At 45.4% G+C, this 16,104-nt stretch overlaps 1 protein-coding gene across 13 annotated transcripts in view; it reads left to right on the top strand.

Annotated features, from left to right (window-relative positions):
* The window catches only part of KDM2A (lysine demethylase 2A), a 149,418-nt gene that overhangs the window by 123,485 nt on the left and 9,829 nt on the right, over positions 1-16,104 (top strand). For 10 of the 13 annotated variants that reach the window (XR_012423022.1, XM_074013106.1, XM_065527903.2 and 7 more), the window contains 3 exons: positions 11,092-11,175; positions 13,277-13,546; positions 14,064-14,195. Coding sequence is in view for 11 of the 13 variants with exons in the window: in XM_074013106.1 (XP_073869207.1) it covers positions 11,092-11,175; positions 13,277-13,546; positions 14,064-14,195 (486 nt within the window). In the remaining 2 variants the exon portion in view is untranslated. Of the gene's footprint in view, positions 1-8,134; positions 8,492-11,091; positions 11,176-13,276; positions 13,547-14,063; positions 14,196-16,104 lie in introns of those variants that run through there. The other 3 variants (XR_012423023.1, XM_045372202.3, XM_005577104.5) reach the window with 2 other exon arrangements.

The following is a 16,104-nucleotide window of genomic DNA, read 5'->3' as shown; positions in this document are numbered from 1 at the left end:
TGGGTATCTGTATTTCTAATTCATGATTTTAAAAAAAGTCTTTTCGCTGGGCGCGGTGGCTCACGCCTGTAATCCCAGCACTTTGGGAGGCCGAGGCGGGCGGATCACAAGGTCAGGAGATCGAGACCACGGTGAAACCCCGTCTCTACTAAAATACAAAAAATTAGCCGGGCGCGGTTGTGGGCGCCTGTAGTCCCAGCTACTCGGGAGGCTGAGGCAGGAGAATGGCGTGAACCCGGGAGGCGGAGCTTGCAGTGAGCCGAGATCGCGCCACTGCACTCCAGCCTGGGCGACAGAGCGAGACTCCGTCTCAAAAAAAAAAAAATAAAATAAATAAAAAAAATAAAAAAATAAAAAAAGTCTTTTCAGCCCTAGGGAATGTCTGTAGATAGATTTGACCTCATTGAATTCAGTTGTAAAAAGCCATATTATAATCCACTAATCAATTATACAAGGTCAAGTGTGGCAGAAATACACACACTCAAACTATTGGAGGCTGAGCGTGGTAGCTCACGCCTGTAATCTCAGCACTTTGGGAGGCTGAGGTAGGCGGATCACTTGAGCCCAGGAGTTTGCGACCATCCTGGCCAACATGTCGAAACCCCATCTCTAGAAAAAATACATATATATAAATCAGCTGGGCATAGTGGTGCTCACCTGTAGTCCCAGCTACTCAGGAGGCTGAGGCAGGAGAATCACTTGAACCCGGGAGGCGAAGGTTGCAGTGAGTCGAGATTGCGCCATTGCGCTCCAGCCTGGGTGATGGAAGTGAAACCCTTTCTCAACAACAACAGCAACAAAAAAACACTGGAGTAGTTTAACTAGTTAAAGTAGCTAAATAAGGAGATTTAAGGTGACAGAGTGGTACAGTGGTATACCAAGGGAAAAAGTAGAAAGATTTGGGTTAAATATTAAGCAGAGTTAGCAAGAAGAGAGATGAGTTAAGAAGAAACATCTAAAAAGGAGGCTTAGCGTTATGAAAAGTGTCTGGAGAGAGCTTGCTTGTGTTAATCAGGGACCACTGAAAAAACGTGACTGCCATCACTGGCTAAGATATAGTGGCAGAGGCCAGAGCATGAGGAACAAATAGCCAGTGAGATGACTACACAGGCCGACAGTGTTTGAATTCTCCCTCTGGAGACTTATCCACACCTTCTCGTTTACCCAAAACCACAGTCAAAATGTAGCTGACATCAGAAGACAACAGATTTAGATTCCAACTCTGCAGGTGTAGTTTAAGATCAGATAGATTAATTATTCCTATATTTGATCAGTTTTGCTAAATCTCAGAAAAGATATAGCAAGCTTAGAGCTTGAATACCTTGAGAATCTGAGCATCACTCAAAAGAAAAAAGCATTAGATTGGGTAGGTACTGAATCACTCCACAGCTGGGGACTTTGCATGCTAGAAAACTTGATGCTTATAGCACTGATGGCTACACTTCAGTGCGGGACAAAGCTAATGCAGTTTACCCTTCCTGCAGAGAGAGGAATTGTTTGCTGTTGTAACTTATCTGGCTTTCAGAAATAATTAGTAGAAGAGATGAGGGGAAAAGTGGTAGATGAGATATTCATAATATTCCAAGGAAAAAATAGTGCATTTCAGTGCTGTGATAAAAGGGCTCTGGGCCGGGCGCGGTGGCTCATGCCTATAATCCCAGCACTTTGGGAGGCCGAGGCAGGCGGATCACGAGGTCAGGAGATCGAGATCATCCTGGCTAACACGGTGAAACCCCGTCTCTACTAAAAATACAAAAAAATTAGCCAGGCGTGGTGGCGGGCGCCTGTAGTCCCAGCTACTTGGGAGGCTGAGGCAGGAGAATGGCATGAACCCAGGAGGCAGAGCTTGCAGTGAGCCAAGATCGCGCCGCTGCACTCCAGCCTAGGCGACAGAGCGAGACTTCGTCTCAAAAAAAAAAAAAGGGGGGGGGGGGCTTTGAAGATTCTTAAAGGTTAAGTTCTACAGTGTTGAAGAACAAGTCATAGAATATAGAGTTGGAAGGGGATTAAGTGAAAAAGCAGGACATTAAAAAGTACTGACTTAGGCAGGGCCCAGTGGCTCACACTTCTTGTCCCAGTGCTTTAGGTGGCAGAGGCAGGCAGATCACTTGAGACCAGCCTGGGCAATGTGGCGAAACCTCATCTCTACAAAAATACAAAATTAGCCAGGTGTGGAGGTGGGAGGATCGCTTGAGTTGGGCAAGTTGAGGCTTCAGTGAGCTGCGATCTCACTACTGCACTCCAGCCTGGGCAAAAGAGTGAGACCTTGTCTCATAAAGAGAGTAGGCAGGGCTTTCAGTGAGCCGAGATGGCGCCACTGCACTCCAGCCTGGGTCTGGGTGACAGAGCAAGACTCCGTCTCAAAAAAAAAAAAAAAAGGTGACTTACTGGTAAAGCTATCAGCGTGTATATAAGGTTCTGTTTGAGAGGGGTTGTGGGTAATGTTGACTCCTGAAAGTGTGCATAGGTAGAATGGGGTTCTCCTACTATGAGAATTTTTATTTGTTTGTTTTTTTGTTGTTATTTGTTTTTTATTGAGACTGTGTCTCGCCCTGTCGCCCAGGCTGGAGTGCAGTGGCGCAAACTCGGCTCACCGCAAGCTCCACCTCCCAGATTCACGCGGTTCTCCTGTCTCAGTCCCCCAGTAGCTGGGACTGTAGGCGCCTGCCACCACGCCTGGCTAATTTTTGTATTTTTAGTAGAGACGGAGTTTCACCGTGTTAGTCAGGATGGTCTCGATCTTCTGACCTCATGATCCGCCCGCCTCGGCCTCCCAAAGTACTGGGATTACAGGCGTAAGCCACCGTGCCCGGCCTTTTTCTTTTTCTTTTTTTTTTTTTTTTTTTGAGACTGGGTTTCATTCATTTTGCCCAGGCTGGAGTGCAATGGCGCAATCTCAGCTCACCGCAGCCTCTGCCTCCTGGGTTCAAGCGATTCTCCTGCCTCAGCCTCCTGAGTAGCTAGGACTACAGGCACGTGCCACCATGCCCAGCTAATTTTTGTATTTTTAGTAGAAACAGGGTTTCACCATATTGGCCAGGCTGGTCTTGAACTCCGGACCTTGTGATCCACCTACCTTGGCCTCTCAAAGTTCTGGGATTATAGGCGTGAGCCACTGAGCCTGGCCAAGATATTCTTAACGTTTCTTTTTTTTTTTTTTTTTTTTTTGAGATGGAGTCTGGCTCTGTCGCCCAGGCTGGAGTGCAGTGGCCGGATCTCAGCTCACTGCAAGCTCCGCCTCCCGGGTTTACGCCATTCTCCTGCCTCAGCCTCCCGAGTAGCTGGGACTACAGGCGCCCTCCACCTCGCCCGACTAGTTTTTTTTGTATTTTTTAGTAGAGACGGGGTTTCACCATGTTCACCAGGATGGTCTCGATCTCCTGACCCCGTGATCCGCCCGTCTCGGCCTCCCAAAGTGCTGGGATTACAGGCTTGAGCCACCGCGCCCGGCTATTCTTAACATTTCTAAAATTGATAAGTTGTGTTATTGATATATGTTGAATAAAAAAGTAGGACATGGAACAGTATGTATACTACGGTCCCATTAATGTAAGAAAAAGCGTATGCGTGTTTGTGCATTGCAGAGGAATCTAGAAGGGTACATCCCAACCTGCTGATAGCAGGGCATAGTAGGGTGGTAGTAGTTATCTGGAAGAATTTGAGGTTTCTTTATTTTTGTGAGTTTTGTTTTGTTTTGTTTTTTTTTGAGGTGAAGTCTTGCTCTGTCACCCAGACCAAAGTGCAGTGGCGTGATCTAGGCTCACTGCAGCCTTGGCCTCTCGGGTTCAAGTGATTCTCCTGCCTCAACCTCCAGAGTAGCTGGGATTATAGGTGTGTGCCACAACGCCTGGCTAATTTTTGTATTTTCAGTAGAGATGGGGTTTCACCATGTTGGCCAGGCTGGTCTTGAGTCCTGACCTCAAGTGATCCGCCTGTCTAGGCCTCCCAGAGTGCTAGAATTACAGGCGTGAGCCACCACGCCCAGCCAGAATTTGAGTTTTTAATCAGATTGTTGTTTTTGTTGGTATTTATTTTGGTGATAAAGGAATTCTTAACATAGGTGCCTATATAAAAGAAGTTTTCAATATAACAATATATGGCTGCCCAGCTCACTTAATAAAGCAAATTCGGTGTTGTTGAATACTTTTCTACCTTCCTGTTTTCTCTAAACATTTTGATAAGCCTGCCAATCATACTTTGTGAGCTTTGGGTAAGTTACTAAACTTATGAAAACCTATTTTCTCCTCTATAAAATATCTCTGTGAGATTATTGTTAAAATTAACAAGATTAGTAAAATACTTAATAAGCAGTGCATTATTACAGCCAGAAAAAAATTAGATGTTACAAATATATGAAGTTCACTTATTCCACTGCTCTGAATAATGCCTGCCTACTCTGTGTCAGGAATCAGATTGAGTGTTAAGGAAACTATGCAGACATGCCATGGTCCTAGTCCTCAAGGGCCTTGGAGTTCAGTGGCAAAGCAGATATAAAAGTGAGCTAAGTAATAGGAAATAAGTGCAGTCCAGGTTTGCAGGTGCCTGGCATGACACAGGGCACAGAGCAAATGAGTGAGAGTGGCAGAGTCTTTCCTGAGGAAAATAGATGTTCCAGTCTTCTTAATTCATCAGCTAATAAACTTTCCTGTTATAGGATATAAATTTATTACTACAACATTATATAAATGGTAAAAGCTCTCAATTTATAAATTAGAAAATTGTTATTTGTGATGTAATAGGCTACTGATACTCTTATCTAAGAATCTTAACATTTTATTTTGGAACTATGATCTAAAAATTTATATTAGGCCCCATCCCAGGAGTATGATGAGATTGAAGCAGAAACAGTTATGGTTGCAGATAACTCCAGAAATACTAATTAGGAATTATCTTCAGCTGATAATTTGAGGGTTATTCTGACACTAATAAAAGAACTAGTAGAAGACCCAGTATAGTTAGCTCTTATTCCATTAAGCCAGATTTTTAAATGTTTTTAAATTTTTCTTTATTATTATTATTAGCGATGAGGTTTTGCTGTATTGACCAGTCTGGTCTTGAATCTTAAACTCCTTGCCTTGAGCAATCCTCCTGCTTCACCCTCCCAAAGTGCTGGGATTGCATGAATGAGCCACCTTACCCAACCAAGTCAGCCTTTTTTTTTTTTTTTTGTCCTGGGTCCAGGCTTACAGATGTGTGTTTTTTTGTTTTTTAAAAAAAGCAACCGGGCCGGGCGCGGTGGCTCAAGCCTGTAATCCCAGCACTTTGGGAGGCCGAGACGGGTGGATCACGAGGTCAGGAGATGGAGACCATCCTGGCGAACACCGTGAAACCCCGTCTCTACTAAAAAATACAAAAAACTAGCCGGGCGAGGTGGCGGGCGCCTGTAGTCCCAGCTACTCGGGAGGCTGAGGCAGGAGAATGGCGTAAACCTGGGAGGCGGAGCTTGCAGTGAGCTGAGATCCGGCCACTGCACTCCAGCCCGGGCTACAGAGCGAGACTCTGCCTCAAAAAAAAAAAAAAAAAAAAAAAAAGCAACCTAGGCCAGATGTGGTAGCTCATGCCTATAATCCCAGCACTTTGGGAGGCTGAGGCAGGAGGATCACTTGAGGCCAGGAGTTCAAGACCAGCCTGGGCAACATAGTAAGACTCCATCTTTAAAAAATCAAGAAATTAGCCGAGCATGGTAGTGTGCACCTAATAGTCCCAGCTACTCAGGGGGCTGAGGTCTAGGCTGTAGTAAGCTGTCATCGTACCACTGCACTTTAGCCTGGGCAACAAAGCGAGACCCTGTATAAAAAAGAAAAAAGGCCAAACATACAAATAAAACTTTATTTGCAATATTTAGTAATAAGATATTTGTAAAAATTCGTACATTCTTACTGAATAGAAAGTTTTAGGTAGTATAACTCAGTTAGGAGTCTTATATGGTTAAAGCACATATAATTATTTTAAATATTTTCCTTATATTCTTGTATTATGTAATGTCATGGTCTTAGTAATTCTTATCTTTTTTGCTTATCTTTTATTCTGAATTAGCAGGAGGGGGAAAAGTTAGGCCTGGTTTAATTTGTGATTTGGAAACTTAATGGGAGTGAGTTTCCTAGTGCCCTATCTGATTTTTGTCCTTTCCTGGTGGTCTCTAGAATTTGTACTTGCTGCAGCTTGAACTTATGTTTGTTTTAAAGTAATATGTTTTCTCTTAAGTATTCATACTTTATCATCTCTGTAATATAAATAGCACTGAAGATCAAAATAAGCATTTTCCAAGAAGACCTCTCAATAGCTAGATCACTGTTAAGGAAAGCTTTTCAAACAAAATAAGCCGATTGCACTGGGTCTTGAGTCTTAAGATACAGTGCCAGGGAGAGGTTTAGGGTTAGGATGTTCATATAAGCATTTCCAGGAGGAGCTCAGCCGAGAGCACAAAAGTCTCTCCTTCCTCTGGTAAACTACGATGAAAATAACATATGAAGCCCTTGGTAGCAAAGCCCCAGACTTTAGAAAGCCTAGTTAGCCACTAAATCTGTACCAGAAACTCACTGAAACAACTGTCCTGGAAATAAGTAAGAATGCTTAAGAGCTAGATGTTTAAATCAAAGCATCTGCAAAAAAAGGCAAGTTACCTTTGTAAAAGTCTAAAAATCACATAAATTCAGACCCAAACTGTTTCTGCTAAGTATTTGATTCCTATTGAGGTTCTCCCATGCTGATGTTTGGTACACTGTGGATCCCTAGAAACTCAACCAGAGTGTGCACCCTCTCTTCCTCCTGTAGACTGAAGGGAGTGTGTGTTCAGTCTGAGCTTCATCCCAGCTGGGGATCCAGGAATCAGGGTTCGGTGTGTAGAGGCGTGAGCAATACCTGTCAGTCTGAGTGGCTGTAAGAAGGTAGTGAGGTGTCTTGACAGGATGCAGGACTGGCTGCTTCATCTAGGGAATATCAAGAATGAGACAGGCAAACAGACTTGAATAGAAACGGAAATCCAAGAGGATAATCTTTTTTTTTTTTTTTTTTTTTTGAGACGGAGTCTAGCTCTGTTGCCCAGGCTGGAGTGCAGTGGCCGGATCTCAGCTCACTGCAAGCCCCGCCTCCCGGGTTCACGCAATTCTCCTGCCTCAGCCTCCCGAGTAGCTGGGAGTACAGGCGCCCGCCACCTCGCCCGGCTAATTTTTTTTGTATTTTTTTAGTAGAGACAGGGTTTCACCGTGTTAGCCAGGATGGTCTCGATCTCCTGAACTCGTGATCCGCCCGTCTCGGCCTCCCAAAGTGCTGGGATTACAGGCTTGAGCCACCGCGCCTGGCCGAGGATAATCTTATAGGCAGAGGAGACTGCCAGAGTTGGGAGAAAGTGTGTTCCCTGGTTTCCTGCACCTTGTTTAGAGACAGGAGGGCAAAGTATGTTGCCCTTAGGTTGTGCCTCAGTTGTTTGACTTGTTCCCGGTGGAACCGCTGCAGGATTGCTGCACGGACATTTCTAGTACTGTAGTGTGGGGGTGGAGTCCTTGTCAAAATCAGAAGCAGGCATCTGTTTTAGATGTAGTTGATGTTAGCCATATTTTATTGAATATCTCAATATTGGCTGACATGGGCCATTTCTGAAGGTTTTTTGGAACACGTAGGCAGATTCTGGATTGTGGGCTGGGAGCAAGTCAGCGAGGGCAGGTGAAGCAGGCAGTGCGCAGGAGAAGATAACTCCAGGAACTCAGCTCCCGTGCCTAGTTCATCCAGAGAAGCGGAACTTTGGGCGACCCCCCTGTACTTGCTGAGAGGGGAGAGATAAGTGTGTGTGCAGTCAGCCAGAGAGCTCTGGCAGTAACAGTGAGAGGTGACCCTGAGGGGAAGGGTGTAGACTGAGACAAGGACAAATGTGGGCCAAGGTGCCTAGTGTAGCCTGCAGAATGAGTTAAAGCCTTCCCTTTTGCTGGCGCCTTCAGAAGTCTGCCACCGGGAGCCCTCAGGGGGCTGGCCCTAGGTTCTCCTATTGCAGTGGTAGTGGGAGGGAGACAGGGCGGGGGCTGTGGCTGAGCTCCCCTCCCTGGCAGGGCCTCTTCCAATCGCGAGGAAGAAAGCAGTTGCTGAACACACCCCCTCCCGGCTCTGCAGCAGAACGGCTGGGCCCTCTGCCTGGCTCGCTCACTCTCGCTCGGCTCCCCCTCCTGCCATCTTCCGTTGCAAAGCATTTCTGGGAGCTGCATGTGGGTGACGCAGCAGCATTGTTCGCAGGCACAGGAAGCCGCGGCTGAGCTGAAGGGCTCGAGAAGGAACCCAGAGCGTTGCACGCTGCTCTCTCTGGGTAGTCTGAAGGGGCAGAGCTGGACTGCCCTGCCCTATGTGCTCTGGGAGATTCCAGAATATTCAAGTAAATCCGGATTTTCCTAGAGGCAGAATATCTAACTCCTTCAGGAGAACTTCCAATACAGAAAACAAAACAAAGACGCTGGGGAAACTTCACCAAGAGCCTCGGCAGCTCCAGAGCGACGGGAAACGAAAGGTCAGGCGGTCGATCGGCAAACCCTTTCTGGTTTGGGGTGCGTGTAACTATAGGGACTTTTGTCTCAGTGAAGAGGCAGAAGAAACTGCCTGCTGCCTGCCGGGCGAGTCCAGGACAATGCTGTTACTTGCCTGAGCCGTCATTGCACTTGTTCCCTCACCTGGTGGGATGTGCTTTTGAATTGGGTTGCTTGGCTTTTGAGAATCCTTTCCCTCTCTGCCCAGGCACCTTCTGTTCTCTTTCCCTTCCTGTGATCTGTAGGGTGTGGGCCTGTGTTTAAATGTTCTCCCGAATGCCTGGAGCCGAGATAGGCGTCAGCCTTTCCCGCACTCCACCCCCGCTCTCCTATCCCAAACCCCCTCTAGTGAAGGGTGGTGGCTTCTTTATATGGTTTCTTGTAGGGCCTCAGCTGGAGTCTGCCTTTTTTGATGAAAGCAGGGCGTGCTTGGTTGAATGGCCCCAGCAAAATAAGGCTTGGAAGGAAATCTGCATTTCCCTCCACACCCACACATACCCCAGTAACTGAGTCCTGTATGTGTGAACAGCTGCCGCCCCCCACACACACACCGACACAGTTTTCTGCCTACCCTTCCCTACTCCCCACAGAAATCTTGCAGGTAGAATTAGACTGCTTTTGGTGAACAGTTAAGTTCCCTTTCTACTCTTAAACAATCGCAGATCTTACTGTGCAGTCTGTTTTGCTGAAAGTGGAAAGTCCCCATTTGTGGACAGCTCAGTTCACTTCAGCAGAGGAAATGGGCAGAGTCCTACTCTTCGGCAGTGCGAAGTGGGGGAGGGGAGCCATGCACTCCCTAGCACACATTTTGAATGGACCTGAATTTTTCACCCTAGGGAGATTAGGAGCCCATACCAGAGCCTTGTCCCACGTGGCACCAGACCCCGCCTCTTCACCCCCACGCTGTATGGTACTAACAGAAAAGGATGCCATAGCAACTTGAAGTAAATAAAACGTCCGCAAATGAAATGAGTTTGGGGGAAGGTGAGAGGCATCTGGAGACTTGGCAAAAGGGGATCTTAGTAGAGGAGCTTCTTGGCTATGAGATAAAGGGTCTTTCTGAGTCCCAACTTTGGGATTTGGAGCAGGAACCTTAAGTTAAGAATGAAAATACATAACAGTCCTGGTCTCTGGGGTAGAGCACACAGGATTATGAGAACAATTATTAGCAATGGCCCAGACTTGCTAACCTGTCCAGGATCAGAGTTTAGTATTTGCTGAAACAGTTACCGTCCTGTACATACCTAGGGTAGCCAGAAAAGGAATCATGTAACTTGTCTCCCAGATTTGAGTTATTTTGCTGTTGGTGTTGCTTTAGGGCTCATAAGGTCAGAAGAAGAAGGATTTCATTATACTAGAAGATTTGGGCTTCAGGAATTTCTGTCTAAAACAAAAAGATTTGGCCAGTTGTGGTGGCTCACGCCTGTAACCCCAGCACTTTGAGAGGCCGAGGCAAGCGGATCACCTGAGGTCAGGAGTTCGAGACCAGCCTGGCCAACATGGTGAAACTCCGTCTCTACTAAAACTACAAAAATTAGCCGGGTATGGTGGCAGGTGCCTGTAATCCCAGCTACTCAGAAGGCTGAAGCAGCAGAATCGTTTGAACCAGGGAGGCAGAGGTTGCAGTGAACGAGATAGCACCACTGCACTCCAGCCTGAGCAACAGAGTGAGACTCCATCTAAAAAAAAAAAAAATTTGTTCCAAAGTAACAGTCAACCAGTGTGATTCACTTAAGTGGCATTTTCTCACTGTATCATTGTTCATAAGTCATTTAAATTTTATTGGTAATGCCATGAGAACTGTTGCCCCTAAGATTGTTCCTTTCCCCATTTAAAGGAATAAAGGCAAATAACAGACTCTGTGGGTGTGTGTGTGAGAGAGAGAGAGAGAGATTTGAGATTGAGATTTCTGTAATCAGCCTTAGAAGAAAAGAGCCCTGGGTTAAATCAGCACATTAGGCTGTACCGTTCATCTCATTAATTCTGTATTAGCCAATCATTTTTATGCCACTTGGCTCACATATGAGAAATGAAGGCAATACTTAATTACCTGATAATATTCACTAACTGGTGTAAAAAGTGAAGAAGCAATAATAAAGTTTTACTGTCATATGTATGAGAAGCTGTATGAGAAGTAACACTTGTCGCCACAGTAAGTTAGTTGTTTCAGTGTGTTAGTATAATGAGTACACAAGTAAGGGATTGGGAGCAAAGGTGAGTTTGAAGTCCTTTCTGCTCCCCCACCACCACCACCCGCCCCCTGTAGAGATGGGTCTTGCTCTGTTTCCCAGGCTGGTCTCAAACTCCTGGCTCAAGTGATCTTCCCACCTCTTACAGGCATGAGCCACTGTGCCCAGCCTCAAAGTTTTCATAATACTGCAGCAGCCTAAGTTTGAGTTTTCTCCTTCACCTTTGATTTATTTGTTTTCCAGTGAGTCTCTGTACGAAGGGCAAATACAGACAGTTGCCACCCTGCCTCCCTTGCTACTCAAGGGTACTGAGGCAGAGTCTGGATGCTGTTCAGGGTGGTTGGCTCTTTGTTCACCCTGCCCTGATTTTTCCTTCTTTCCCCTCCTACCCTTAGATTTTGCTGGAAGAGCTTGCCAACAGCGATCCCAAGTTAGCCCTCACTGGAGTTCCTATAGTACAGTGGCCAAAAAGGGATAAGGTAAGAAACTATGTTGTTTGATTTTTTAGGCTGCTTAAGCCTTTCGTTAGTTGATGATTACCATTCTGGGGAAAAAAAGAACAACTAGAGGCAGATGGCTTTTGGTGCATTAATACAAACTGACAGAAAATCATTACGCAGTTCTGTTTTGACTTGTAAGTCAGGGTAATTGGCTATCTTTGGAGGTGACTCTCAACGGAACTATCAAACTGGGAGGCCTCCCTCCAGATTCAGATGCCAAATTGTGCATTTGTTCATCAAAATGCATCCGCTTCTGTCCTTGTGACCAGTTACTCAGTTATCTTCACAGATATGATTGAAAGCCAGTTAAAATAATTACATAGATATCTAAAAGGAGCACAGGTTTTCTTTGATGTAGTGAGATCATTCTCTCAAAAATCCCCTTAACCTGGACTTTGCAGTATGGAATTGAAAAGAGAATAAAGGGGCCAGGCATGGTGGCTCACGCCTGTAATCCCAACACTTTGGGAGGCCAAAGCAGTCGGATTACCTGAGGTCGGGAAGTTGAGACCAGCCTGACCAACAGGAAGAAACCCTGTCTCTACTAAAAATACAAAATTAGCCAAGCGTGGTGGGACATGCCTATAATCCCAGCTACTCGGGAGGCTGAGACAGGAGAATCGCTTGAACCCGGGAGGCAGAGGTTGTAGTGAGCCGAGATCGCGCCATTGCACTTCAGGCTGGGCGACAAGAGCGAAACTCTGTCTCAAAAAAAAAAAAAGAATAAGAAAGGAATTACTGTCAGCTAATAAACTGTCAATTATGAATTTTCATGCCTCTTCAGTTTAGATCCTGTATAATTTTTTTTGCCCATACTGTCCTCTATCAAGGTTACATATTAAATAAATGATAGCATTCTGATCCTGGCCATGAATTTGGCAAATAAATTAGGCTTCTGTTTGTTGTTCTGTAGCTGAAACTTGCAAAGCCATCACATTCCAGGGGTGTTTAGGCAGAATATAAAGGTATGGAGTTGAACAATATATTTAAAGAATCACCTCCTCGTCACTAGGGGGAGGAGTCCCACTTGGCCTCTGCTTGGCCACAGGGGACTGCCTTAAAACAATTCAGTCATTTCTGGTTTTTGAGTATTTTGTGTCAGAAAAGTGTTTAAGATATGGTAAGAAATTAAAGTAGTAGGAAACATGGTCCTTGTCCTTGAAAAGGTCACCAGCAGGGTAAATACGAATGCTAAGAAATGTGTTCCACACTTAAATATTATTGGAGTGTCTGCTATGTACCAGGTTGTATGCTTAGATTTGGAGTACTAAAGAAATGAGCAAGACTCGTTTCACCCTAAGGTAGTTTACTGTCTTCTTTAGGAGTATAATCTGAGCAGTCAGGATGAGGAAATATTGGAGGGCTCCTGGAGTGACTTCAGTACATGGCACTTAACACAGAAAGCTCAGGGAGGGATGAATCTTAACAGCTCTGCAAAATGAAAGGGAAGCAGCTGAATTAGTAGGCCAAAGGGCTAGGACAAGGGCTGGCAAATTTTTCTGTAAAGCTCAAGATAGTAAATATTTTAGGTTTTGTACGCCACACAGTCACAATTTATCAGTTCTACCATGGTAGCATGAAAGCAGCCATTGATTGGCCAGGTGTGGTGGCTCACGCCTGTAATCCCAGCACTCTGGGAGGCCAAGGCGGGCGGATCACGAGGTCAGGAGATCGAGACCATCCTGGCTAACATGGTGAAACCCCGTCTCTACTAAAAATACAAAAAAATTTCCTTGGCGTGGTGGCAGGCGCCTGTAGTCCCAACTACTCGGGAGGCTGAGGCAGGAAAATGGCATGAACTCGGGAGGCGGAACTTGCAGTGAGCCAAGATCAAGCCACTATATTCCAGTCTGGGCAACAGAGCTAGACTCTGTCTCAAAAAAAAAAAAAAGCAGCCATTGATAATACACAAGATGAGTTGTGTGTTAATAAAATTTATTCTAGAAACAAGCAGTGGGCAGATCTGCCCGTAGGCCATAGTGGGCCAACCCCCGGGCTAGGTATGCTGCCATGTAATCTTCTACCCTCTCCAGTCTTAAAGCAACCTGATATATTTGACCTCACTGCTTTCTCTTTCCAGCTTAAATTCCCCACTCGGCCAAAGGTGCGGGTTCCTACCATCCCCATTACAAAGCCTCACACTATGAAACCAGCTCCACGGTTAACACCTGTGAGGCCAGCTGCTGCCTCCCCAATTGTGTCAGGAGCCAGACGGAGACGAGTGCGATGTCGAAAATGCAAAGCCTGTGTGCAAGGAGAGTGTGGTGTTTGCCACTACTGCAGAGACATGAAGAAGTTTGGGGGGCCTGGACGCATGAAGCAGTCCTGTGTCCTCCGACAGTGCTTGGCAGTGAGTGATCTGCTGGGTAAAGAATTTGGGGGAGGAGTGGCAGTGCCAAAGGAACTGAAATACATATAGTGTAAAGTTAAAGAGACTTTAGAGTTGGAAAGAAAAGGTTTATACTCTCTTTTTGGCTTTATTTTGTACCCCAGGTTTAGATGGAAGGTATCCAGTACTAAAAATCCAATTTAATCTTTTGGCTTTACCTAATTCCAAACAAGAGACCAGCATTTGAAGGGCAAATCATTGCCTTCTTTCCCCTCTTCAAGTAGATTAGAAAGGACTGGGGAGGCCAAGGATAGGCCAACTGAAAATAAACTAGTCTCTAGTACCCAGGTGGTTGAGTCCTCCTCTTCCCCAGTCATTTTTCCTACCAAAAACCTCCCTTCTCTCCACCCTGCCTCCATGCTTCCAGGTGTTTACTAGAGAATTATAGGACCCAAATCTCCCATCTTCAGTTTAAGGGAAACTGAAATGATAAGGATCTGAGTCAGTTCTCTTGGATCCTATCTTTGTCCTCTTGTAGCCCAGACTGCCTCACTCAGTCACATGTTCCCTCTGTGGAGAGGTGGATCAGAATGAAGAGACACAAGACTTTGAGAAGAAACTCATGGAATGCTGTATCTGCAATGAGATTGTTCATCCTGGCTGCCTCCAGGTGAGGAGAGCTATAAGGGGTTCCTTAAGTCTCAGCTAATGGAGTGAGTGACACAACAGAATGGGACACCTGTCATGGGAGTGCCAGCATCCCTACTGTAGGCCATCACCTCTGTGGCCACATAATGCAGTGGTCTAACATCAGCCCTTGATTCATACACATACAATGTGTCAGGCACTGCATTAGACCCTGAGGATAGAACAGTACACAAAACACACCCAGTTCCTGTCCTCATGGAGCTTACAATCTGGTTTCTGGACAGTGTATGTAGAGTCCCCAGGCCATAATGGAACTGCATGGTGTGTTTTGCAGTGCCTCAAGCCTTTAGTCATCTCTGATACATACTTCAGTGTACCTCTGGATATTAGTTCCTAAGGGAGAGTGAGGGTAATAGTATCAGGTAACATTTAATGAGTGCTGAGTCTGTATCAGGCTCAGTGCAGAGCTAAATAGCTTTAAAAAAAAAAAAGTAATAAAAAGTAATAAATTCAGATCTCAGCCTCAGAGATTGAGTCCAGCAGTGGGCCTTGTGTTCCAAAAGCTCCCCTGGTGATCCGAATTGTGTAGCCTTGTGGAGAATCACTGTTTCCTTGGCCTTCTCAGAAAGTATCAGCTAAAATCATGACTGTTGCCTGACAGTGATAATAAGACACTGTCATTCATGAGAAGCAGCCCAATTTCAGAAAGGTTAAAATGTGAAAAGTATACCTTTTATAGATTTTTGGTTTTTTTGAATACTATATAGCAGCAAATCTATAACAGAAACATTAATAGGTCAGTATATGGAGACATTAAGCATATGTTGAATGAAGAACCGGGTTTTTGTTTTGTTTTGTTTTGTTGTTTTTGAGACATAGCCTTGTTCTGTTGCCCAGGCTAAAGTGCAGTGGCAGGATATCTCTCCCAGGTTCAAGTGATTCTCCTGCCTCAGCGTCCCTAGTAGTGGGGATTACAGGCACGTGCCACTGCGCCCAGCTAATTTTTGTGTTTTTAGTAGAGATGGGGTTTCACCATGTTCGCCAGGCCAGTCTCAAACTCCTAACCTCAAGTGATTCACCTGCCTTGGCCTCCAAAAGTGCTGGGATTATAGGTGTGAGCCACTGTGCCTGGCCTGATTCTTAGGATATTTCAACGGCATTACAATCTTTTTTTTTTTTTTTTTGGAGAGAGAGTCTCACTCTGTTGCCCAGGCTGGAGTACAGTGGTGAGATTTTGGCTCACTGCAGCCTCCATCTCCTGGGTTCAAGCAATTCTGCCTCAACCTCCTGAGTAGCTGGGATTACAGGCATGTACCACCATGCCCATCTAGTTTTGTGATTAGTGGAGATGGGGTTTCACCATGTTGGCCAGGTTGGTCTTGAACTCCTGGCATCAAGTGATCCGCCCACCTTGGCCTCCCAAAGTGCTGGGATTACAGGCGTCAGCCACCGTGCCCAGCCAGCTTTACAATCTTAAAAGTTTGTTCGATTAGTTATAACTTGGTGAAGATTTAAATGTTACATATTACATCTATTAACATACCTCAAACCCATAGAATTGGTGAAATAGCGTATTCCATGATGATGATAATGGCTAATACAGAGGGTTTGCCGTATGCCAAGTACTTTGTTAAATTCTTTACACAATGAATAATTTAATCTTCACCACAACCCTATAAGGTGGGTTTTGTTGTATCCCTGGCAATTATAATGTTGTATCTCTGTGTGTGTTAGTTCCTGAGGGAAAGTGAAGGTAGTAATGTCAGCCAACATTTTACGGTGGAGAACACTGAGTCACAGATACTAGAGCATTAGTCCCTAAACCCAAGCTATCAGAACCTGTGCCCCACTGTCAAGATCAGGTTCAGCACCATTGGCTATTTGGGGCTCGATTGCTCACAGTTTTTCTCCCTTTATGGACCAATGTTATT

Source organism: Macaca fascicularis, chromosome 14 (assembly GCF_037993035.2).
Source record: "Macaca fascicularis isolate 582-1 chromosome 14, T2T-MFA8v1.1".
Lineage (NCBI taxonomy): Eukaryota > Metazoa > Chordata > Mammalia > Primates > Cercopithecidae > Macaca > Macaca fascicularis.
The sequence above is the reverse complement of the archived record's forward strand: the minus strand, read 5'-3'. Positions and strand labels throughout refer to the sequence as shown.